The sequence below is a fragment of the Actinia tenebrosa genome, unplaced genomic scaffold (assembly GCF_029948245.1).
Source record: "Actinia tenebrosa isolate PJP-AT-01 unplaced genomic scaffold, QUT_ActTen_1.0 PGA_scaffold9__36_contigs__length_13948895, whole genome shotgun sequence".
NCBI lineage: Eukaryota > Metazoa > Cnidaria > Anthozoa > Actiniaria > Actiniidae > Actinia > Actinia tenebrosa.
The window spans coordinates 5,516,645-5,541,977 of NW_028292586.1; the positions used below are offsets into that span (position 1 = coordinate 5,516,645).

The 25,333-nt window shown below is 37.1% G+C and overlaps 3 protein-coding genes across 3 annotated transcripts; 2 read left to right on the top strand and 1 right to left on the bottom strand.

Moving 5' to 3' along the window:
• Positions 1-124: 124 nt before the first annotated feature.
• LOC116305334 (uncharacterized) lies at positions 125-14,150 on the top strand (the record flags this gene model as incomplete). Its single annotated transcript, XM_089025013.1, is given in 7 exon segments — positions 125-325; positions 327-590; positions 1,151-1,246; positions 2,118-2,194; positions 9,500-9,566; positions 10,316-10,464; positions 11,179-14,150. Coding segments are annotated over 7 exon segments (1,959 nt in total), but the record flags the coding sequence as incomplete, so codon positions are not given.
• On the bottom strand, positions 4,742-8,574 carry LOC116305338 (meiosis inhibitor protein 1-like). Its single transcript, XM_031715233.2, has 2 exons — positions 7,143-8,574; positions 4,742-6,747 (listed from the first exon to the last, which is right to left on the bottom strand). The coding sequence occupies exons 1-2, from the start codon at positions 8,572-8,574 to the stop codon at positions 4,796-4,798; spliced, it is 3,384 nt and encodes a 1,127-aa protein (XP_031571093.2). The 3' UTR covers positions 4,742-4,795.
• A 6,260-nt stretch (positions 14,151-20,410) lies between the features above and the next one.
• Positions 20,411-25,141, top strand: LOC116305343 (toxin CjTL8-like). Its single transcript, XM_089025275.1, has 4 exons — positions 20,411-20,451; positions 23,319-23,435; positions 24,616-24,789; positions 24,892-25,141. The coding sequence occupies exons 2-3, from the start codon at positions 23,345-23,347 to the stop codon at positions 24,786-24,788; spliced, it is 264 nt and encodes an 87-aa protein (XP_088881401.1). The 5' UTR covers positions 20,411-20,451; positions 23,319-23,344; the 3' UTR covers position 24,789; positions 24,892-25,141.
• Positions 25,142-25,333: the final 192 nt, after the last annotated feature.

Below are 25,333 nucleotides of genomic sequence, written 5' to 3' on the forward strand. Positions count from 1 at the left end.
TTTGTGTGCCTCTGGTAGTGTACAGTAGGAAGGTGTCCTTTTTTCATTCCAGAAGACTGAATTCGAGTTCGATCACCAATCATGATACTTAGTTGTGGGCTTATAGTCTTATCTGTGATCCTGGTTGGATTTTATATTCTATATAAAACATCCAGTGGACTTCAGATTCAAGGCCAAATATTTTACATACAACTGTGCCATGATTGTGCTTCCAATTTATGGGCTTCTTCTTGGGCTTCTTCGACCAAGAGACGTGAATAATTTCCATAGATTTGCAATGTCCTTGTACAACATTTCAAGCAAGTTGTTTCACATATATGTAGAGTGTGAAGGGAACTGAGCACTTGGACCGAGAGAAGATTAAGAGTAACTATGTCATTGTCTCGAATCATCAAAGTTCTGTGGACATGATGGCTGTGTTGAAGATTTGTCCTCCTAATACAACCTTTGTAGCTAAAAGAGAATTATTATTTGCACCGGTTTTTGGACCGGCTGCTTGGCTTTGCGGAGCTGTGTTCGTTCGACGAGGAGATCGTAAGAGTGCAATACACGCTATGGATGAAGCTGTCGAAAGAATCAAAACCCAAACGGTATTACCCGAATACGATTTAAGATTTCATTATCAATTTAACTGCAATTTAAAAACTAAGATAGCTTATTCTCTTCTTCTTCTTTTTTCGCATGGTATGTTTGTGTTGGTTGCATTAATAATAACACATTATAGGTCATTCAAGGGCACACATGTCATGCGAGCTATTTAGCTACAATAGGAATCACGAAAGTGTTGCAAATTGAGCAATCTTAATTCTGCCTTTAATTTTGGGGTTGAATTTTTTCTTTTGTCATGTTAATGCCTTGCACTTGCATGTATACATACATTTAAAGTTAGATTTGTCTTTATGCAATCTCAACAACCTTTTAGATGTCTAGGTTTTGGCTGCTGTCAATCAAAAACTTGCTAGTCCGAATGTAGCTTTGTTGTTAGGATATATGCAGAATTAACAGAAAATGTTCTGTTTATTTTCTCGCATCATTGTCATAATTTTTTCCCACATTTACACTGTTTATCATTTTTTATTTAACCTTTTAGTCATCAATTGGATTCTCGCAACTAAACAATATTGATTTATTATCTTATTTCAAACTGTAGATGAATCTGTGGATTTTCCCTGAAGGTACAAGACGACAAGAAGGCACTTTACTTCCATTTAAGAAAGGTGCATTCCATGTTGCACAGCAAGCACAGGTAAGCATTTTTATCGGTTTTTGTTTTCTAGATGTGAAACCTTTTTTGTACAAAATTCATACTATTCAACAAAATTTAGCCAAAATTAGCCAAAAACTAGGTCAAGTTGGTATTGTGGGACTGTCTTAGGATAAGAATAGTCAGGATATTGGGTATATGTCCCATGAAACAGTCACTCAATGCACTGCAATGTCAATTCGACCCAGTTCTTTCCTTGACCTTTAAATGGCAAGAGGCGAAAATAAAATCTAAAGAAATCTTGACTCTTAAAAGCGACACATTCAGACCATGATGTAGTGTTTTTTGTTTGTTTGTTTGTTTTTGTTTTTTTGTATATAGCTTGTAGTATAGTTTGATATAGTGCAATGTGGTAATGGTGTTAATAACATACAATATGTGTGATCTGGTGTCTGCTTAATTTATTGCTGCAATTTGATTGTATGAATGGGGTAGAATGAGATGGGATAGAATGAGATGGGGATGAAATAGGTTGAGATGGGATGAAATGGGGATGAGATAGGTTGGAATTGGATGAAAGGATTATTATGATAAGAGAGGGATAATGGGTTGGGATACTATAGGGGGTGAGATTTTTAAAAGGGATGAGATGGCATGGAATAAGCAGGGCTCAAAATGACTGCCATGTCCAGTTAAACCAGCCTTTGCCTTGCCGGTCATTTTGACCAGTAAGGTAGAGCCAGAAACAAGGTATGACCATGCTAAAGCTAATTTGACCGGTCATCTTGACCTGCCACTTACCAGCCATTGTTTTAAGCCCTGATAAGATGAATAGGATATGTTAGTATACATGGTTAATTGTAGTGTATGCAAGGTAATGTTAGGTAATGATTTCTATAACTCTTTCCAATAGATTCCAATTGTTCCCATTGTGATATCTGACTATTCTCCAGTCTTCAATAAAAAGAACAAGACATTTAAATCAGGTAAATTGAACACCATTAAGCCATTTATAAAAGGATGGGTACAGGAGTGGATCCAGGAATCTAAGGAAGGGGGAATGACAGTGTAGTTCCAGAAATTATCCACACCCCCAACCCCCATGGAGACTTTTTCAAAGAATCCACCACCCCCAGGAAATTCCAATTTTCTTCAATACAAACTCTGTAATTTTATTCTTTCTCTGACCCCCCATCCCTCAAAAAATCCAAATTCCTTGGTGGGGGGAGGGGAGAGGGGAGGGGTATGGACGATTTTCTCGAACTATACAAGTGTTCCTACAAAAAACTGTGTCAACATACATTTTTCAATGCATGCTGACAAGAGAAACCAAAATCAAACTTATGTGAATGGAGATTAGTTTACTTAATTAATTTCTAAAGATCACCACCTATGTACTTTTTATAGTATAAAGTGCCAAATAAAACAATTTTATATTGTATCGTACAATGACAAATAATGGTCTTCACCTTCATATATGAGCTCATCCTGAAGAAATTATTTCTTCATGGTGAGATTATACATGCATCTGGTTTAAAAAGAGTTTTTATTCTTATGATGCTAAACAAAAGCTATGTGTAATGAAGGTCCATGTGAGATTGAAAACCAGTTTGATCATTTTTAGGTACTCTCAAAGTAACAGTCCTACCACCAGTAAGCACTCAAGGTCTGACACCAGAGGATGTTGGTGATTTGACAGAAAAGGTGCGTCAGCAGATGCTTGAGGTATTCCATGAAGGATCAATTCCAAATAGCATTCAAAATGATAGTAAATTATTAAAAAGCAAATCTGAGTAAGTCTTGTAAATGTTTTGTTTTATAATATATCCAAAACGTTTTGATTAAAATTATTTTTGAAAATTTAATGTAGTAGAATAACAATTATTAATAGTATAAGATATTGAGTGATCAAAATTTTTATTTAGAGTGATTAACTTATTTGTTTTACAATATCATGTTTTATTGTTGGAAAATAATAAAAATAGAAAGATCAATATCTTTATTTTAATAGGTTGGCCCATTCAATCATTTCAATATTATTTCAAAAAAGCTGATATCAATAGGGTCCCTAGATTGACAAAGTTATAGTGAGAATTTTATTGGCCTAATGACATGAACAGCAGATTGAATAGATGTGATTTTATATGAGTTTTAGGAATAAGTGAAGGACAAGTTATTCTCCAAAACATTACCTATCTATTTATAGTTTTTATCATTTCATTACCACTACCAGAATGCTTTGCAAGTTTTCTTTCTTCTTTCAATTTTTTATATCTTGAGAATAGCAAGAAAGTTGGTTGTGATCAATAGATGATCCAAACTTTTTATAATTGCTCCATGAGAATAGACTCCTTGCATGTGATGCCTAAGCAGCTTAATTTGGAGGATAAAATAAAAGAATTTCAATCTCTTGAGAGTTGGAAACCTATTGTAATGTCCTCCAAATTGAGCTGCATTCCAACGAGCTGCAAGGAGACTATAACAATTTATTATCATTAGGCAACTGAAAAAAGTGTGCAAGGGATTCTAGTAGTTGTAGTACTTCTAATTTTCAAAAATTTTAAATAAACTTAGTATCCTGTCTATGTATTTAAGAATAAGATATATTTAAAATGATGTAACTGGTTATTGAAGTGGTTTTTGTTTTGAAGTTTGATGTCCCATTCACTGGCCAGCATTTCAACAACATTCAATCAAAGGACTTCAACAAAAAAAAAACAATATCTTTAGGGAGATTTTGGACTGAAATAAGATTTTACAGGATTAAATTCTTTAATACAGTCTATTATCTCTCTCAAGATATTCAATGATGGCTGAAATGCTAGTCAGTAAACAAGACATCAAGTTTCGCAGGTTGGACTTCAACAATAAACATTTGTAGTAAATATATATTTAATTGATTTTTTAAATGTCTTCTTCTTTTTTGCTTAAATAACAAAGCAACTCAAAATGTTTTCACAAAATTTTCTTTTAAAAAATTAAGTATCCATCCAAAGTTGTCTATTCCCTTTTTTTTGTTTTTGTTTTTGTTTTTTGTTTTTGTTTTTCTTTTGGAAAACTTTTATGGCATTTTTCTCTCCGGCTGAAACTCAAAAACATCAAATTGAGTGCCATCTTGGAAGTCTTCGTTTCATGTCAAATTAGTGGTTTTGGGGCTCATTCTCCAGTCTTCGAACAACTTTATCAATAAGCTTTGCTAGTGCATCCTTGGCCACGTGCTCCATGACGTGGGCTTTTGTGAAAACAATCTGGTCAACATTGATGAACTCAACAATATTTCTCTTCCTTATCTTCCTGGACAAGTCTTGCACATTCCTACACCATGATAGCAATTCATCAGAGAATGAGAATTCTTGTGAGTTTATGACTTGAACTTCGTTTAGGAATTCAATGCAACTGAAGGCAACCCTTGATAACTCTTTATCATTGAAGTCAAGTTGCGTCTTGGGAATCTGATGTTGTATAGTTTGGACAGCCTTTGAGAGAACACTTCCCTTTTCATGGTCAAGGTCATTTAGCTTCAGCATCATTGTACACAGCTGGATCAATAGGGAGTTTAGTTTCCCATTCTCTGTGGAAAATAGCATGAATTCAAGTATCACCGTGTTCCACCTGTTCGCTTTGCAAATGTCTTTGCAAGCCTTCGTAGAATAGAAAAGCCTTCATGCATTCCATAGTACAGCCCTTAACAGCCTCACTTTCGTGCATCAGGGAATTTTGTAAATACACAAATATGACTTTCAAATCTAATTCTGTTAAGTTATTGTTGGCACTCCTCGATTCCTCTCCCAGAATTTTTTCTTCAAAAAGAATACAAGTTTTTCCTCCTGCATTGAAATATGCTTTCCAAAACACAAGGCTCACCAATCGAAGGAGTGAGCTTTGAGTGTCGTTCAGGAGTTCAATCGGAGCATCTTTTTCAATAGTTAGCTGGACACTGTGAGCAATCCTAAGCTTGCTTTGAGAGAGGACTAGATTGGACACCAGCAACAAACAAGCAGCAAAAACGTTTACAAAATCAGCGTTAGAATTTCTTGGAGTTTGAGAACTTATTGATGTCATTGCTTTCTGGAGCCAGGAAATAAAATCCCTATTCGAGAACAGCACAGAAGCAACTCGAGGATGCTGGGAGTCCATGTTTACGCTGAGCGCCACGTTGAGGTAATTGATTGCCGCTACCGTGATAGAAGGAACTTTATTGGTTGGTTTTGTTAGGATGTCTATGACAAAGCAGAGGAGCTTTATCTCGACCTGTGAACCTGTTGCAGCTTGCAATGGCAAGAGAATTTTCAACATGGAAAGCAGGATTTGGTCTGGGAGAGGGGACGCTTGATTCCTGAGGAACAGCTTCTGGAGCTCTTCAGTTGTGACTTGAGTTATAAAACTTGGTTTCTCCTGCCGGCTGGCTTGCTGCAAAACCTTCTCGATAATATCCAGAGCTTTCTTAACAACGTGCGTATTCTCACAAAATGCAAGACTTAGCAAACATCTGAGAGCAGTTTCGTCATCCTTTAGAGCATCCCACAACATGGCCTGGTGCTGTTCCTGCCCATCTTCATCATTTTCGCAAGATAATAACTTCTCAAGCGTCAAGCTTCCAAAGGCCTTACCAAGCGCTTCACGGCTAAAAACCCAAAGAATAAAGCCAGGATCCCGACTCGAAAGTTTGAGGTATTCGTCTACTTGGAGCTTAAGAAGCGTTCCTTCTAAAACATTTTCTGACTCTGTAAGATAGTTGAATTCTCTTGGTGATAATACAGCCTTTAGTTTGACTGTAATGCTTGCATACAAGAATACTAAATGTCTAAGCGTTATCATAGGAAGGAGACCAAGGTGTCTGTGCACGCAGATGTATTTATGAAGACCTCTTAGTAAGAGTTGCTCGGGTAGAATGGAATCCTTGTGAATGTAGGCAAAGTATAGCAACTCAATACAGAAACACTGGATCTTGAAAAGCATTTTGTCAGACATGCTCTTCGAGATTGGGTCGATTGAGGATTGTGACAAAAGTGTGATGAGGCATTCGTCTGGAGAAGCTGGAATGAACGCTGACTCTAGAATATCGGCCATTTGCTCTTTTTCGGTGGCATCAGTAAGGGACAACATCAGTTTTCTTTGGAACTGATGTATTGATTCCAAGAGTGGTCTCTGAGAACCTCCTTTGCAGAATTTCCCATTAATTTCAATCGAAACTCTTATAAATGAAGCTGTTGATAGTTTCTTTGCGAATAAACGAGCATGGGGATCATGTGGTGACGACAACTGCGAATTTATGAGCGAAAAGAAGACCTCAAACACCATAGGATTGGTAATTGCTTCAAAGTTCATCATTACAGCCACAATGCAGATCTCGTCGATGGCTCTCATGAGAAACTCGTTCACTTCCATTGTAGATCTCTCCCTGTTGCTTTGATTAGAATAAGTCGAGTCATCTGCTAGCAATGCTTCTTCAAGTGAGGGAGATTTTTCTCGATATTTGCTGACAAAAGTGATGGCTTTATGGATGACAGCGAGTGAAGAGCAAAGAAGTTCTTGAGCTGTGTCTGAAACCAAGGAAAACTGATTCTGAATTGCTTTATATACTGAAGGTTTTATTTGATTCTAGGTGTGCTCTTATTGTAGTGGGGAAACATCTTACAAAATCAGTACGGATGAGAATGGTGCAAATACTAAATACAATTCCGAAATGCGACTGGGTGCAGTAGTGTAATCTGAAATTGGTCGCATTTCTGAATTGTATTCTGATCTTGTAGCCCTGGCGGGGTCCCTTGGTTCCCCACTCGACCCCCCTCCCTCCCCTCCCTCCCCCTCCCCTCCCTCCCCTCTCCTCCCCTCCCTCCCCCTCCCCTCCCTCCCCTCTCCTCCCCTCCCTCCCCTCTCCTCCCCCTCCCTAGGGGGCTTATTAGCTAGACCCTCATCTACTAATGTATGGAGTTACCTGCTTTCATGCCACTAAATGAATCAACATTCTTAGTAGTAAACGTCTTAATCAAGGAGATGACAGCTGAAAGAGAAGGCAACATTCCTCTTATATCAAATCCAGATGGAATTTGATCTAACCTCAGAAGACTCCCAACGACGTTTATGGCTTCTTGTAGAACTTTGTATTCCATTGAGTTGAAACATTCTTGGATTGCGTTCAAGCATCTCTCAAATATGGCCCCATTGCTGAAAAGAGGCACGCCCCTTGGCTGTTTTGTGATAATTGTAGAAAGCACATGTAGACCTTGGTGGATCGTCTCTGGATTCTGCAGTTTCAACGCCTTGTACATTCCAGAGACAAGAGACTCAGTACCATACACAGAATAACTACCTTTGAAGAATTCAGTAGAATTGCAAAATCCAGATAGACAGCAGAACAATGATGCTAAAACTACATCATTATTGGTCTCTAAACCCTCGAATAAAAACTCGCCCAGACCACATTGAAGTAATCCTCGTGAAAGAAGGCATTCCTTTGAATCAAACCTGAGAAACCTCGTCGTACACTGTATTCCTCCAATTTGGATGTTTTCGTCTGTATCTAAGATGACTTTCTTCAAAGCCTTGCCAAGTAAACCTCTCCTGTCTTGTCCATCCTTATTTCCGTCTAAAAGTCCAAGCGCTTCAACGTCTTCGGGATTCGTAAAACTTTGAAGTAGTGCCAGAGAATTCACAATGACAGCTTTCTGTTTTATATCGGCTAAGCTCTCGCAAACACTTTTGAAAATGGTATTTCTGTTCTCAGGCGAGAGCTTGGATTTTGTAGTGTCGTTTTGACAGATCCCAAGCACCAGGTACATCAGAGAAATCCTCGGTGTTTCATCAGGGAATAACAAGTTAGAAATACAGTATTGCAGTAATTTAGATTTTCGAATAACTATCTCCTCGCCAAGTGGGGCAATCGTGCTCACTAGCTTTCCAAGCAACGTAATGTAAGCACACGACTTTCGTATATTGTTTATCCCAGATATTTTTTTCTCGGCATTATCAACTATTTCTCTTACTATTACTTCATTTCGGAGCTTGCAAGTCAGCTGTACAAGTCCTTCAATAGCCATTTCACAAACTGTGTCATTGTCCATCTCAAGAAGATTTACAAGGATTCCACACAAATGAGAACAAACTCTAAAGTTTGTCGACAGGACGGCAGCCATCTTGTCATCTCTGGACACCAGCACAAGAATTTCGCTAAGGATTTTTTTCTTTCGTATTACTAATACTTCTTTGTCTTCTAATGCTTCTATCAGACAAGCAATGCATAAAATCTTAAACGCTGATCCTCTGGTAATCCAAATAGAGTCATGGCTACCATGATTTGAAGTGAAAAGTGACAAACAAGTTTGGCCAACTTGATCAACTTTGTCTTCCTTGTCGGCTGACATCGCCATCTACTAGACTTGAAATGTTTCCCTAGATATAAGCTATACTCAAATAAGAGCTCAGTTCTTGGTATACTTTTGGGGAATCTGAATTCTAAAGCTCAATTTTTACAGAGATCTATAAACGTACTTCCAGAGATCATAGAAAGCAATTTGTACTGAAGTCAGTACGGACTGAGCACTCCTCTTGGGCTGCCTGTGGATTTTCCCCCACTACAAAATAAAATAAATATCTCATTTTTTTAAAACTTTCGTGCAATAATTTCACACTTATTGTATAAAATAACCTAAAGAGAATTCTAAGATTTCGTTTAATACCATTTTTAAAGCTATTTATTCGTTTTTTAAATTTTCTCATCAAAAGAGCCAGTGGTGTTTTAGCTAGCAGTTTTATTCCGTGCGCAAGCGCGCTGATATATTTCCCAGGATTCCTTGCGGTATTTTGGAGGGAAACTCGAACTTCATCAAAACAACGAATTTTTTATTCTCGTTAATAAAAAGGTTAAAAAATAATATAACGATCAAAAGCAGGTATAACATTAGACTCTCTGCTATTTAGAAGAGTAAGCTTCATTGTAAAGTTGGTGTGAAAATGGCAGCTCCAGCATTGTCTAGAGGTGAGCAAAATGCAAGTACTCGTCTGATAGCCTGAGGAATCATTCATTTTGTTTTTTATAGCATATCAAATTTATATCCTCTTTTCTATTCTTTTTATCACTTGTAAGATTTATTTATTCCCAGTTGTCATCCTCTTTAGTCCTCCAGAACTCAAATTCATACTGTTTTCTTTCTTTAATTCCTTAATTTGTAACATTTTTACGAAACCTTTTCCACTTGTATTTCGATCATTTGGGTCATTAAGGGCTTAAGTTATTTGTTCTTTTTAATTTTGTAATCGAAAATTTAACTTTCGTTTGATAGATTCAAGTGTCTTGAAGCCTGTTCAGGACAATGTGAACTTGAGTTCATCATCTTCTACTACAACTAAGAGATTAACAATGGTAAGTGTTCTTAGAGGTCGATCCAGGAGCCATTCAAACCTTGCTCAAACCATAGGGCAGCAGATATTGGCTACCAGCTATAGTGAGTTCTCTGTCATATCCGACCATATTTCCTTTGTCATTGAAGGCGCGATTACTTGGAACTATTTATTTTCTCTGCAACTTGTTTTACAACAGCGTTGCGAGACAAGTTGCAAGAGTGTTTTCATGGTGCAACAGAGATGCAATCCTTGTCAAAAACGAATTCTACCTTTGGCAAGGATTTTTGCAATGCTCCATGCAACTTGTGTCGCAACACCGACATTACTACTGTTGTAAGCTATATTGTCTTTACTGTGCAAATCAGAAATCAATTCGCTGATGGAACAAAGCAACTTGGCAAGCGATAATAAATAGCAAATTAACATCATTTCACAATGCTAATGTTTGTAAACACCAACTAATGCCAACTGAAATATATTTTAATATGTAACATAGAATATGTTGATGTATCAGCTAGTATAGCAAATAAAATAAAATAATAAAGGAATGAATAAAGGAAGGAAGGAATAAATGAATGAATGAATGAAAGACTATAGTGATGTGTGATAGTGATCGTAAAAACAGGAGAGTTGTCCTAAAGTACAAAAACAATGGTATTATAATTCAGTGAGGAAGAGGGATGAAATGAGATAAAATTAACAATTATTATAAAACGATATATATGATAAAATATATATTATTTGTTATTACCTATACATCCATCTCAGGTTGAAAGAGCCCGCCTTGAAGCATTAGCAGCATTTGGGAACGAGGGACTTGATTCATTGTCATTCAAGAAGACAGACTTGAGCTCAAAATTGAAATCTGTTACACCAAGTGTTAATAGCAAGACAGCCAATACTAGAACCTTAACCAGGTATGTTTTATGTTTTCATTTTTGAGTCTAAATATTGCAGGATTTTTGTTAAAAAGGGAAACAGTTCCAGGGTGACTCACACAAATACCACAGGAAGCCCAATGTGAGAAAATGCTGAAAAATTGGCATTCAAAAATGACTGAAATGAATTTTGCAAAATCCAAAACCCATTGAAAGTTTATCAGGAGGATATTATTTTTAGTTTGAAAACATTGCTTATTTTTGTGCAAAAGAGGAGGTACATGAATTAGGTGGCTAGTGACTCCCGACTTGCCACCCCTGGGGAAATCACCTACCAGTAGAACAAGGTTTGTGTTTGAATAAAATAACAAAGAAACTTCTCTTGTTCTGAAATACATGTAACTGTCATAATGTTGTCCAGTATTTGGGAAGCACTGGTGGCGTGCGCTGCTAATGCGCCGCCTCACCAATGCGGCAAGAGTTCGAGTCCTGCCGATCTCGATGTCGTATGTGAGTAGAGTTGTTTGTTTGTTCTCTCCTGTGCTTCAAGGGTTTTTCTCCGGGTTCTCCAGTTTTCCTCCCTCTTCAAAAATCAGCTTCTAAATTCTAATTCAATCTTTGGGCTTTCACCTAGTTTGGAGCCTAGCTGTGTTGTGATTGTCCCACGCTGTGATACAACAGCTAAAGCTAGTAGATTATTTCTTTAAAAAATAAGTTAGCCTAAGCTGAAGTAAAACTTTTATGCATAAAAAGGATGGAGAAAGCAAGGATTGAAGCTGCTACTGCATTTGAAAATGTCAAACTTGGCCAGATGGTAAAAAATCCAAGGAAACGAAAGATGCAAAACGATGCAAATCAACATGAAAACTCCAAGAAACAGAATCTGACAAGAATCCAGAAAGCAAAACAAGAAGCTGAGAAGGCCTTTGAGAATATTTCCCTTGATAAAATTCCTCCAAAGAGAAGCAAGCTCGAAAAGGAAAAAATGGAAAAAAGGATACTAGAAGGCAAAAAGGAGTCCAAGCCAAGTGACATTAAGAAGGCTGGTAGATTTAAAAGTCATTTGCCAGGCACTAAATCTATTTTAAAACCTTCCAGAGCATCAGAAAAGGACTCTGTTGTCACTGAGATAAGGTCTACTGGAGATACCACCACTCCCAAGAGATTAACAAGATCTCAAAGTGAAAAGATGGAAGCACTTAAATGTGGTAATGGCACACAAGTGGAAGTCTCTGGTAGAGATGCCTTGTGCGAGGAAAATGTTGACCAAAAGTTGAGCCAGAACCATGAGAAGTTCATAGTTAATGCTGGAATTGCTATGGAAACCACAGCTGACAATGTGTCAAATATTACACCCAAGAGTTATCAAGCTAACAGCATTGATGACAATCATGGTAAAAATGTTGCACAAAAAAAGCTGACCAGACTAGAAAAAGCCAAACTGGAAGCACTACAAAGCTTTGCAGGTCAGGAGTTTAGTAACATTTGCAAGCAGTCAACCAGGATATTTGCTAAACACCTGAAACCCAAGAAAGATCAGTCATGTAATACAGAGAATGAAGAACTCTTGCACAATCCAAAGCATGTTCCAGAACCCCACAATCAAGATAAACTAAAACCTCAAGAAAATTCCAAACTCCAGGTTGCTGTGCTGAAAGTAAGTGAAATGGCCAAAACATCCCCACAAGTGCTTAGACAACCCAAGCAGAAAACACCAAAGGTTGATTTTTATTCCAGCGTTATCGAAGAAAACTTTAAAAACCAAAGCTCTCTACTAGAAACCAGCCGCAGAGTCGTTAAGACTGCCATGGAACTGGAAACTCCGGAAGGATCTCCGATGAGTGCAATGACATCCTAAGATGAAAAAAAAGCCTTTTGTATTAAAAACTTTTTTACCTAGAAGATAGAACTGTAAAAATTTATATATCATAAAAATATATTATAAAATACATAATGCCTCAACTTTGTGTGTCTACAGCTATTTTAAGAAAGGTTGATGAAGGTTTGGTTGCATGTTGACCATGTTTAAATATTGTCAGCACAAGAAAAACACTTGCATACAAAGTTTGGGAAAATTCTATATATTTGTGACCTTTTGCTGATTGCATTCACATTGACCATAGTGTATTTCAGGCATAGTATGCATGTAACATGCAGTTTATAAAATCTTCACCAACCTATTTTGAAATAGCTGTAAAGAGTTGAGTTGGTTGTTGGTAAATGTAAACTTCAGTTAAACATTGAGTTTTAAAATATTAGTTTAGAACCAGTTTTGTTATTTGTTTGTTATTTTATATGACAAAGTTAAAAATCAAAATATATTGCAAACCACAAGAGTATGTAAAAGATTATGGTTAGGGTTAGTTAATCAGTCCTGATGAAGTTGTTAAATCTCCCTACCAAAATATTTCAAATATTTACCTTTTGTAGAGAGAATGTAGTTATTTATCAATTGTATGCTTCTGTTTATTAGGAGAGCTACAAGCCATGCCAAAACTAGTTAAGACTCATACCCACTTATACCCTCCCCATTCAAACACAACACCACATATAACACTTCCTCCCCCCCCCTTGCAATGTGTAGTTCCAGAAATTATCCATACCCACCCCACAGAGGGAATTGGAATTTCCGAAGAGTGGGGAGGTCAGAGAAAGAACTAAAAGTCCAGAGTTTGTATGGAAGAAAATTGTAATTTCTGGGGGGTAGGGGGGATGTCTAAAAAACATTGCTCTGTGAGGGGAGTATGGATAATTTTTGGAACTACACAGTGTTGAGATGATTGAGGGGTGCACCTTCTACTGATACGGCATTGAATTAGGGGGGTAGGAGTGATAAGAGTAGTGGGGGTTGATCTATCGAAAGGTATTTCAAGAGAGGATCCTGACATTTTCAAAGGGGGTGTCCAAAATGAAAAAAAGCATCAATATAATGACATCATCAGTAATTCTGATCTGACTTATTTCATTTGTTCTTAGATTTATTTTTTAATTAAATCTTATTCAATTTAATCTTGAGTTGAACCAAAGATTTGAAAACAGAAATCTTAAAAAAAAGAAAACATATATGTACGATAAAAAAGAGGTAGCTTGATATTGGCAGGTGTTTTGTGCGACTAGGGACGCCCTCCCCTGGAGCGGCCCCTGTACTTAACTGTCCCTAAGAAGTCTAGTAAATAATTAGGGGAGTTTCAACAGTTTTAGTATGGATTGGTATTTACTAATAAATTAGTCGTACGTACCATTTTTGTTAGAGTGCAAGCAATATATCCGTGAAATATTAGTAATACTTACTTACACTATTTTATGCTAATTCTATTGTTTTCTTTTGTTTAACTAGTACTATTTTGAACAATTTAGTAATTACTGTTTCACGGATATATTGTTTGCACTCTACTGTTCTGTATTGGTATAACACAGTTTAATACATATATGTATAAATAGACTGTTTTTGTTAATGTTAGAGAGGTCAATATAACCCATGTTTCAAAGGAAATCTCAATTACTCCTTCAAGGGGAAGGAAGAGACTGATTCTTTCACTGTAGGTACAGGTGATCAAATGTACCAAAGTTGTATGTAAAAATACCAATGAAAAAAAAAACGTTTTATTAATGGTATTGCTCTTCCTCTTCCCTCTCCAAAGAGGATTTATCGTATAGGCGTTGTTATGGAAACAAATATATATAAATAACAAAATAAAACGTTTTTATAAAAATAAAGATAAAGAATAAAGTTGATATTTGGTTTTTGAAATGTGACAAATTTAATCAAATCCTTTAATCAATTAAATTGATTTATGATAAGTGTATTTGTAGATAGGAAATTGAATATGAAATTTTTTTTGGTTTATCACTTGGACTGATTTTTTTCTAGTTCTTTTCAACTAGTGACAAGCCAAATGATAACTTCATAATTAAACTGCTTGGCTGAAATAAATAAATACACATGGCAGTTTCAAAGCCGACCCTGATTGGCTAATTCTAGCAAGTTTGATTGGCTGGCCACGTGATAGAATTAAAGACATCACCTGATTGGCTATTTCAAACTGAGAGGAATTCTTACAGTGTGACATATGGTCTACGTCATTTCGGTATGATAAAGAACCACTTCCTTCTTGTATGCCGCTCAGCAATAAACCACGACGAGAATTTATTCCAGAAAAAATCTCCTATTTCGAACTATTCTGCGTCGCGTCCAATTGACTGGAACTCGGACTTATTAGGTAAGTTTTGTATTTTTCTGTTTACATATATTTATGAGTATAAAAAGTTCAAATGAAGTGCTGAAATATTTCTTTTGGTAAAAAGAAAAAATCTTTAGAGTTGATTTGGTAAATTTTTTGTCGCGGTAAATTTGGACCATGACCTTATAATTTAATAACGATCTAGTTCAAGTTTCTTAATTCAGTTTTTGCTATGGTCAAATATTTTATGATCATGGTCAAATATTCTACTGATCATTGATAAAACTAGGTGGTTGTTCTGAGTAAATATGAAAATTAATTCATCGGATAGGCCGAAAAGAAGAATAGTTAGGGACCAACAACGCGGGCCATATTATATGTAAAGAAATCATATTTCGTATATTCATTGCTTATCTTATATATTTTGAAGAAAGAACAATTCAGCCGAATTCAGTCGAAGTAATTTTATTTCATTAAAATAAATAAATATATAAATCGTTGACTGTTGCGTCCAAGACGCGCAATAAAAGAACAACCGCGCATGCGCAACGATGTCTGTATGCAACTTAATCGAAAACATGTCTAAAGAACATTTGTTCTTTCGTTTCAGGCTTTCCCCAAGCATGGAGCCAGAACCAGTGTTTATACCCTACGAAATGTCTACTAAATTCCACGTAACGACAAGCATCTACTGCGGCATCGTCGTTCCCTCCCTGGTGGCCAACATCTTTCTCTTGTTCATTGTCTGCCGGAGCACAGCGTTTCGAGATCTCAGCACAATGTTGGTAACGTTCATCAGCTTCGTCGGCATATTATACGTCGTCTACACCTCTGTGTATGTAATATTACGATACATGCAGATTACAATGCCTGATATTGCATCCACGGTGTTGATTACCGTGCAATCCGTTCTCAGGATGGTGCCAGCATGCACCTTTTTCCTGATTGGTTATAACTGGTACCTCGCCGCCTTCAAGCCAGCATCATGCTATAAGTTCCATCAAACCCCTCACGTCACGTTAAAATGTTTCCTAGCAACATGGATCGTCTCCTTGGTGATAAACGCTGGCGTTCCTTTCGTGATTGCGGGCCGATTTCATAAGGTGGCATTTCTCGTGTATTCTGTTCTTGTCATCGTGATTTTTTACCTTTTTCCTTTAATCGTAGAGATTATTCTCCACCTTAAAAATCTCCAAAAGACAAAGACTGAACTCCAAGACCCCTCCAAGCGTAAAACCCTCCTGTATTACAACCAAAAAATCACTAAAGTCTTTCTTATCCTCTCAATTTTTTTCTTCATTTGCACTGCTCCCTTGTTATTGTACCCTTTATTCAATATCTTCAACTTAAAGAGCAGTTCCTTTGCTGTTTTTGTATACCATTTGATTAGCTGCTTGCCTTGCTTAATGAATCCCGTTTGCCATTATATTATAAGTAAGAAATTCAAGGATGAGTTTAGAGGCTTATTTTGTATGAAGAAATCCACAGATAACACCCCAGAGAAGGCACCAGAGAAGTTCAATATCATCATCACTCCAGAAGCCTTTTCTGCCAATAGAGGATTCTTTGACCCTTGTACGCCGTCTTGGAGACGTGGAGCTGAGTACTGGAACAGAGAGTTAATTTATGGCGAATATCCTTCAGTTGTGCCACAAGAACAACCTGCTAAAAAACGAAGACCAGGGATCAAGGATGTTCGATTCTCTGGGGTGGTCGAGGAGATTGAAGACATAGAATGTTGTCTAGCGAGTCAGTCCTCGAAAGAGCCCGCGCAAAGCAGTACGGGTTCTACACCTGAGAAGGAAAGTACCCCGGATTTGACGCTGATCTCAAAAAGTGAAGTTGCTACTGATGCACCTATGGTGTGTTTAAAGACGAAGCACGATGAAAATGCCAAATCTAAAACAAGAAAGCCAGTGTCTAGAAGTGCTTCTCATCTCGGTACGTGGCCTCGGCGTGACGTAAACCCACTGCAAAGGCACAACGTTGCTGATGTTAAGCAGGAAATTCTGTTAAGAGCAGGAGCTCCACAACCGTTTCCTCAAACTACGCGATATAATAATAACAACGCTATCGGGAGGAGCAAGTCGTTCTTTGTACCTAGTAACGCAAACCCTGACAGAGCAAGGTTTACAAGAAAAGGGTTTAGAAAAATATCCAAGACAGAAACTGCAGAGGTGCAAGTTCACTTCAGTGTTTATGAAGAAAAATCATCAGTCATTCAAACTCATTTGTAATAATGCAATACATGAAAAAACCCTTAATTTAACTTTAATTTTTTCGTTGCAATTTTAAGGCCCCGTCCACACGTATCCGCAAATTTTTGTATCCGCAAATTATTTTTTGCGGATACGAAAATGTTTGCGTCCACACGCAGCGTATTCGAATCGTTTTCACCGTCCACACGTATCCGTTTTCGTAAAATTTGCGGATACGGACACAAAAATTTCCGGACACGTGTGGACGCAACCCGTATCCGCAAGAAAAAATTTGCGGATACACAAATTTGCGGATACGTGTGGACGGGGCCTGAAAAACCATCCATTCTCTCATGACAGCACTCAAAGCTTCAGCGATGCATATCGCATAAACTCAAGTTTGCACGAACTTCGAAAGAAGTGGTAAAGCAAATACTATTAATCATAACCATTTACTCTTATGATAATCTATTCACTTGTAGTCCAGAACAAAGAAAGCAATAATAAAGAAATAGTTTGTCGCCTCTTGTCCGAGCAAGCGTAACAGATTTTATTCTACGAATTTCTTTCCCGCTTAAAATTATGACAAGACATGTTTGTTGACTTGTTGTTCTGAACAAAGAAATAAATACACGAGTCCATTAGCGATGTAAAAACTATGAAAATATGCCAGCCACTATATAGCCTAAAAGTTTACCGTAACAAAATTGTACAGGCCTACTGAACTTCAGTAGATAGGATATATCATTGGTATTCACTCAAGTGGCCGCTATATATAACTATTTTACGGTTTAAGTAAAACCACTACATACTTTCCTTTCCAAGACTTGTCAATTTTGTACAAATCTTCAATGCAAAATAACCCGCCTCTTGTCCGGGTTACGGGTTTTTTCTACAGAGTATACCTTTCCCGCTCAAAATTATATTTAAATTGTAAGCAGCAGTATGTTTGATTATGGATAACTTTTTTCCAAGAACATTACTGTAGTGGTACGTTATATTATTATTATAATATAAGGAAGAGAGAAACACGATTTTTTGTTGCCGTATTTTAGCTGAAAATGATGAAGTTTAGCAAAATAATTATGTGAATATTTTTGCTTATTTAAGGTATAATATTATTTAAAAGCAGTTTTTTTGCGCCTAAAATTGAAACAATAGATCATAACTGCTCAGCGAATTTTCTGATTATCATACATTTTTTCGCGCTCAGTTGAGGAAAATCAGTTCATTTTAACACTTTAAATCTCTTAAAATGTATAATGTTAAAGTTTCAAAACTAATATTACATGTTTGGTTTATATAGAGTGGTTTTCAAAAACCCGTGAAACAAAGTGTAATAACTAAGGTGTAATAAATTGTAATACACCGAAAACACGAAAGAAAATCAAAAGAAAATGCGGACAATAAAGTGTGTATTAAAGTGTATTTCACGGGTTTTTGAAAACCACTCTACTCTAAATTTTCTCTTAATCCGTACCATCGAACATTTGCACGCACACACGTTTACCTTTTTATCATTACTGTTTCATTAGAAACACCGACGCAGCTCACACTAGTTTTTAGCTAGTTATCTCTTCTTGTTTTATTTTATGTCATTTTGCTATACGCACTTTGCTTTACGCACGGTATGTTTCTGAATCCGACAACGATTCTTCAATTGAGTGTATACCAAACCTCCATTTCATCAAATACACTTGGTATTTTTCATTAATTCTTCAAGAACTAAGGTGGCATAACCTATACAAATTTAAATAATGATAGCGTCTTTTATAACAATTCCCTTGATAATTGAGTCTTAAATAAACGGTTATCCAACATGACATAGAAATTGGTTAGTGAACTGTAAAAAGTATCAGAGTAGAAGATAATATAGGTAAGTTGTAGTGCTTGGGAACGAGGTTATTCCGGGCGAAAGCCCTTGGAATTAAATTCGGAAAAATTAATTTCCGACCTCGCTGGGAAAAAGTATCCTTCACAGCTCCCTGCGCTACCTTTCAAGATGGCGCAGGGAACCGTGAAGGGGACTATTCTATTGTTAACAACAAATTCAACTGCCGACGCTTAATTTTGATTGGTCGATGGTTTAGAACGGATTTATTTAAAGGGCCACTTGGACGAAAATTGTTCCAAAATTAAAACTCTTTCATTCGAGCTGGAACTTTGCTGAAATAATCTAGGATACATTAAGAACCACCCACTGGAATATCTTTCTGATATTCGAAAGGAAAGGGCCAAAATTTTACGATTTATTTTCGTCCGCCATTAATTTCTTTGTGTCACGGCCAACGAGTCATTATGTACAGCAGTTTTACGCTGTGACGTCATTTACTCAACACTGTCATGTTAGCGTCGTTTTGACTATACATTTCTTGTTAAATTACCTGAAGTTTATTTGATGTTTTAAACGCGTTATCGTGAAAAGAATCTCTAAACAGACTTTTTTTAAACCTTTGATACCTCTTCAAATATGATGGAAACTCCTTTGGACGCTCGCTTTGTCAATCCTGAAGAGTTAGAACCATAAATTATAATGTATGAAGATGAAGCCGAACTAGAAGAAGAAGCAATGCTTAGGAAGAGGTTTTCATAAAAATTCCTTACGTTCATTTCATTATTTGTATTTGCTACCTACTGTCCATGATATAAAGATCTTAAATTTGAAGTTTCAATGTAATCTAATAGTGATTGATGTTATGAAAACAACCGATTGCCTTTTGAATTCTGCGTTGTGATATAAAGATTTGTGACAATATACTTAGATCTATGTGCCGAATAATTTAGAATGTGATCTCGTAATTCTCCTAGCTGATTTACTACAGAACGGTCATTATTTGCTTCAAAATGTTTATTATGCATTGAATAGGTACAAACATACGATTATCTAATATCATCTTTGTAATAGAACATGTCAAAGGTTTCTTATTTATTACTCGCGCGACAGCGGCGTCTGTCACTCAGCTCGTAGGTTTTTCTTTCATTGTGTCGGATGTCTCGCGGACCCAAATTGTGGGGTTGTTCTTTGCCCTTGTATGTAAATATACCTTGAAAAATTGTTATCCTTAAAATGATTCGAATCCCGAATATCTCAGTCACTTCGCGCGATGGAACCGCTAGAATCTCGTCCATGCGTCCTACTTTGTTGTGATTCTTGGCTTGCCGAGATGTATTGAAATTTTCGAATTATGATCGTCAGTATTATTGAAACTGAAAAATTTCAGCGCCTAGACATTGTTTGGTCATATAGTAGTTAGGAAACCGAATGAAACATTATATATTTTCTGAATAAACCAAATAAACCGAGTTTTACGAACATGGCACATACATTACCCACCAATGTTTTGGTTTGGGTTGAGTAAATGACGTCATAAGTACTCGTGCCAGTCTTCTTGAGTCGAATTCTGTGATTCAAAGAAATTAATGGCGGACGAAAATAAATCGTAAAATTTTGGCCCTTCCCTTTCGAATATTAGAAAGATATTTCAGTGAGAGGTTCTTAATGTGTTCTAGATTATTTCAGCAAAGTTCCAGCTCGAATGAAAGAGTTTTAATTTTGGAGCGATTTTCGTCCAAGTGGCCCTTTAATGCCAGTTGAAGCAACGCTTATAACTCATTCAAGCTCCAGCTGTTGAGACTACTGTATATTGGTACGTACGTGCGGTAAGTTTACTTTTCCGTTATATTTTTAAATATGGAATTCTACTTTACGTTTACTGGGAAGTAAAGGGTCGAAAATGCACTAAACATCACCAAACAAACTAAACATTTGTAAGGAAATTAGGGCCTTTCATCTCCTTATTTGATTGATACCTTTGGAGCAGCAAATCTACAGGGTGACGCTTAATCTGCATACGCCCACGGTAACGACTACATTCTAACGTTTCAAGCGCACAGGTTTCAATTCTCATAATCTATTTATACATGGAAAAACCTTAGAGGAAAAGTAGAGAACAACATTTATAAAATAATTGGGATACTACGCGCGCTATAATTGGTCGAAAACCATGTTTTTCCGCTACGCGTCGTGGTTTCCTCTCGTGTTCTCTCAACATCCCGCGGGTTTTCATCAGAGCATTTTCGAGAAAAACGCATTCTTCAAGTGCGCCATTGAATTCACTCTGTCGATCATACTTATGGCGGGACAACTGCAATCTTCATTCAGGCTGGTTCAAAGCTATATAAAAAATACAAAGAGGTTCTGAATTTGTGTGGGTGTGTGCGTTTGTGTGTTCAGTAATTGATATTGTGTACTCGTTATCATAAACTAAATTGTAATTTAATATATTTAATATTCTTCTGATTTGATATATTCGTACTATTATCTTACTTTTTGTTTTCTTCCTATTTGTACTCCGTAAATCATTGTACAATATAAACTACATTATGATCTCCCTAGATGAGCCTTTATCAGGCTCTTGGAGTTAACAATGAGAAAATATATGGTTAAATAAATAAATAAAATTAAAAAAGGGGTTTTTTTCAAGCCAAAAAATCCAAAACTTGTTTGTGTGCCAGCTCCAAAATATTCTTTTCTTCTTCGGATGTTCTTGGATTTTGTTGAGCGCACAACCATGACAAAAAGCTTATCTATTGTTTGTATAAGATACAAGCTATAGGTTGCTATCAATAGACGTCACTTCCGGTAATAGCTCTATTTTGATGGCTTGTAGAATCCTGGAGGTTGTTTTGATCTATTGTTTTCTGGTTTGATGTCGTGAAAATAGTCAAATACAATAGTTTGAGGACTTATTTTGACATGTTTTGACTTAGCATCCGCTAGTTGCCCCCTAGTCAACCGCTTGTTTGCCCCCTGGCCCAGTCAACTCCAAAAAGTCACGTGATTGATAGTAAACAATACCATATATTAAGTTTCTATACTTTTCAACAATAATGAGAAACTCTTGAAAGAAATGCTAGTCGGTTTTAATTACTGTGGCATACACTCAATTGAAGAATCGTTGTCGGGTTCAGAAACATAGATGCTGCGCATCAAGAAATTTCATTTTATTTCAATCTCGTAGATATGCGAGATCTATATTGTACTCTTCTAGAAAGATTTGACCCCATCATATAACGGAGAGTTTATCGAGATGATGAATTTTAAAAACTTTCACCACACGGTCTCAAGGCGGTTTGTTTTCATGAATAACTCATTCACGAAGTTACCCTTCGAGCAGAGTCTCCTTTTAACTCCTCGACTCTGCTCGCAAGGTATCACGAAGTCTATTTTGTTCTTGTAAGCATGCTTCATTGCTCATCAGTACAAACAAAGTTTCAACTTTTTGGACTTGACCTTCTTGTTCCCTGTCAAATTGTTGACTCATCAAAAACAAACAATAAACTACTTTTATTCATAAAACGCTCAATGCAAGTGAATACAAAATAAGTTTAGTTACAGCTATAGATTCTAGTGTAGATTCTAGTGTAGATAGTAGATCTAGTATATGGATTCTAGTCTAGATTCTAGTGTAGATAGTAGATCTAGTATATCAGGGGCGGCGGAAGCTGAAAAATTTTTGGGGGGCACTCCAATATTTCACGGTACCTTGAAATGACCCCCCCCCCCCCTGTTTAGCTTGATTACAAACGTGTATGTGTGATATTTCAATCAGTAACATTTCGCGCGCATTAAACCACTTGCAATTGTGCTGAGAGACACAAAAATGATGCAAGTCGTCGCTAGATATATCGTATATTTTTTAGATACAGAAAATTATGTAATATCAAAATAATAAACAATGGTAATCATAACCAAATCTCATGCGTTTTTTTTTTTGTGTGAGGCATTATATTCTGGGGGGGCCAGGCCCCCCAAAAAAATCTAGTGGGGGGGCCAGTGCCCCCCCGGCCCCCCCGCTTCCGCCGCCCCTGTATATGGATTCTAGTCTAGATTCTAGTATAGATTCTAGTGTAGATAGTAGATCTAGTATAGATTCTAGTCTAGATTCTAGTATAGATTCTAGTGTAGATAGTAGATCTAGTATAGATTCTAGTCTAGATTCTAGTATAGATTCTAGTGTAGATTCTAGTGTAAATAGTAGATCTAGTCTATATTCTAGTGTAGATTCTAGTATAGATTCTAGTGTAGATTCCAGTGTAGATTCTAGTGTAGATAGTAGATTCTAGTATATATTCTAGTATAGATTCTATTGTAGATTCTAGTGTACATAGTAGATCTAGTACAGAATTCTAGTGTAGATTCTAGTATAGATTCTAGAGGCGTGAAGTTAAGGTCATCATTTGCATATCACAGTTGCACTGCATGAGGCGAATCACAAGCAGATCAAAATGAGATCGAGCGAAAACTAGAAAACATCTGAAGACATAGCATAAATTAAGTAATCGAACTGTCCCGCAAATTAAACATAATAATAAAAATATAATACCTCGTGAATACAAAATACAAACGCCTTGCTCCGGCATGCTCCGGAGCGCCGTCATTCTGGTAGCTATAGTACACGTCATCTAATTCTTCACTATGACTTCTTATTTCCTCCATTTTTTCCCTCATCAGCTTGTGAATTTAGTAACAGAGAGATCATGGCTTCTGGAATCAAAATTTTTCTTTTGCTAGTTGTTCTGTTTGCCGTAGCTATGGCTAAACCGAGAAAGTATCACAGATATGAGAAAGGTACGTAAGGGGGCATTTATTTATTCGCACATGGCGGGAAGGGGGGGGGGGGGGGGTGGTCGGCTAAATTGTATGAGAGTTACGTTATTTGAGAAAGTGCTTATCGCAACTATTAAAGGGTGATGGAATTGTTGCCTCTACCATGGAGAGGGCGGTGGGTCACGTCCACTCGTATCCGGAAATTTTTGTATCCGTACATTCTTTTTTGCGGACACGGGTTGCGTCCACACGTGCCCGAAAATTTTTGTATCCGTATCCGGAAATTTTCGAAAACGGTCTCCAGAGTGGAAATTTTCGAATACGCTCCGAATACGGATACGTGTGGAGGGTCGTAACCGCAAATTCTAGAATACGCTGACGTAAACACGATTTTGCGCATGCTCAATAACAAAAACTATCCGTCAAAGGAACTAGGCACTAGCGTGCATCAGGGCGGATCAAGAAATTTCCTTATACGTGTGGACAGTGAAAACGATTCGAAAACGATTCGAATACTCTGCGTGTGGACGCGAACATTTTTCGGATACGCGTGGACGGGGCCTTATAGTTTCCATTCCAGCCGTGTCGATCTCGTTCCATTCCCCTACGGTCCACTTCTCTGTAGCTCTTCCTCTTCTTGCCTCTTGGTCCAGCATCTAATCAAATGAACTGTCTTTTAATTTTGATTTAAACTCGTGAATTGAAAGCGGTATTCATCGAAGAATGTATACCCCTTGCAAGTGGCATCAAAGCAGCTCGATCTGGGGGACAAAACAAAAGAACGATTTTCAGTCTCCTAAGAATTGGAACCTATTGTTTTGTCCCCCAGATGGAGCTGCATTCCAAAGTGCTGCAAGGGGTCGTCCACACGTGTCCACGAGTATGTCTCACAAAGATCACGTTATTGTACTTTGAAGCTCATTTACATTTAAAACGTCGGTCATATGAAAGCGTTTTATTAGGAAAGGAGGGTTGAAGGATTCGCAATAAACTTTACAAAAATTCTCGTAGCCTTTCTCCATTAACAATTCATGACCTTCCTAGTTAACAAGTAACTAGGTTACGTCAAAATAAAATAAGATTTGACTCTCCACAAAACTTCATTTTTTTAGTGATGACTCGCTGCTCTGAAGTCCCAATCATGTCCGGCTGCAAATTAAAAATGCTCATCTATCAACATATCAGATATTTTCTTTTATAGAATACGATGCTAGGCCCATGATGGATGAGGAGCTCGAGAATGAAAAAAATTCGGGATGTGACCCAGACAAACCTCATTCTGTCTGTAAGGATGCGTGCAGCATGTTTGACTTTGGTACTGAAAACGGGGAATGCCCTGGAAGTGAAGTCTGCTGTAACCCAATGTATTACTAAGGTACTGTACTGTGTGTAAAGCCAAGACAGAGGTTTTGCACCATCACGTGATGTTTGCGTGCAGAACAAAACCATGCTAATTCTTTTTTTTCCTATCTTGTAGCAAGTATGAAGTTGTGGACTGAAATTCACGATCGGTTGCCTTAAAGTGGAATCTTGGATACCGAGATACCAAGGAAAATATTCAATTTTTTTTCAAGCTTAAATTTACATTTTTAATTGATTTAGAATAATCCGCCTGTTTAGCGCTACAAGTAAGATCTAGATCCCGTTATTTAGATTTAACTTAGAACTTAACCTGGAGTTGACGTAAAGGCATTTAATAAGGAATTAAAACTCTTGCATCTGTAAAACGTGACTTTGAGTATTTTTTTAGTGGGATGGCGGCGAGCTTGCAACGAAACCACGTCGGGGGTGGCGACGGGAGGTAATTGACCATCACCCTATGCAGAAATTTAATTACTCAAAGGAACTATTATAAAATCGATCAACCGTTCTCAATGTTCCAGTTACAATTCCCCGTTAATTCTCTAAGACCAAAACCA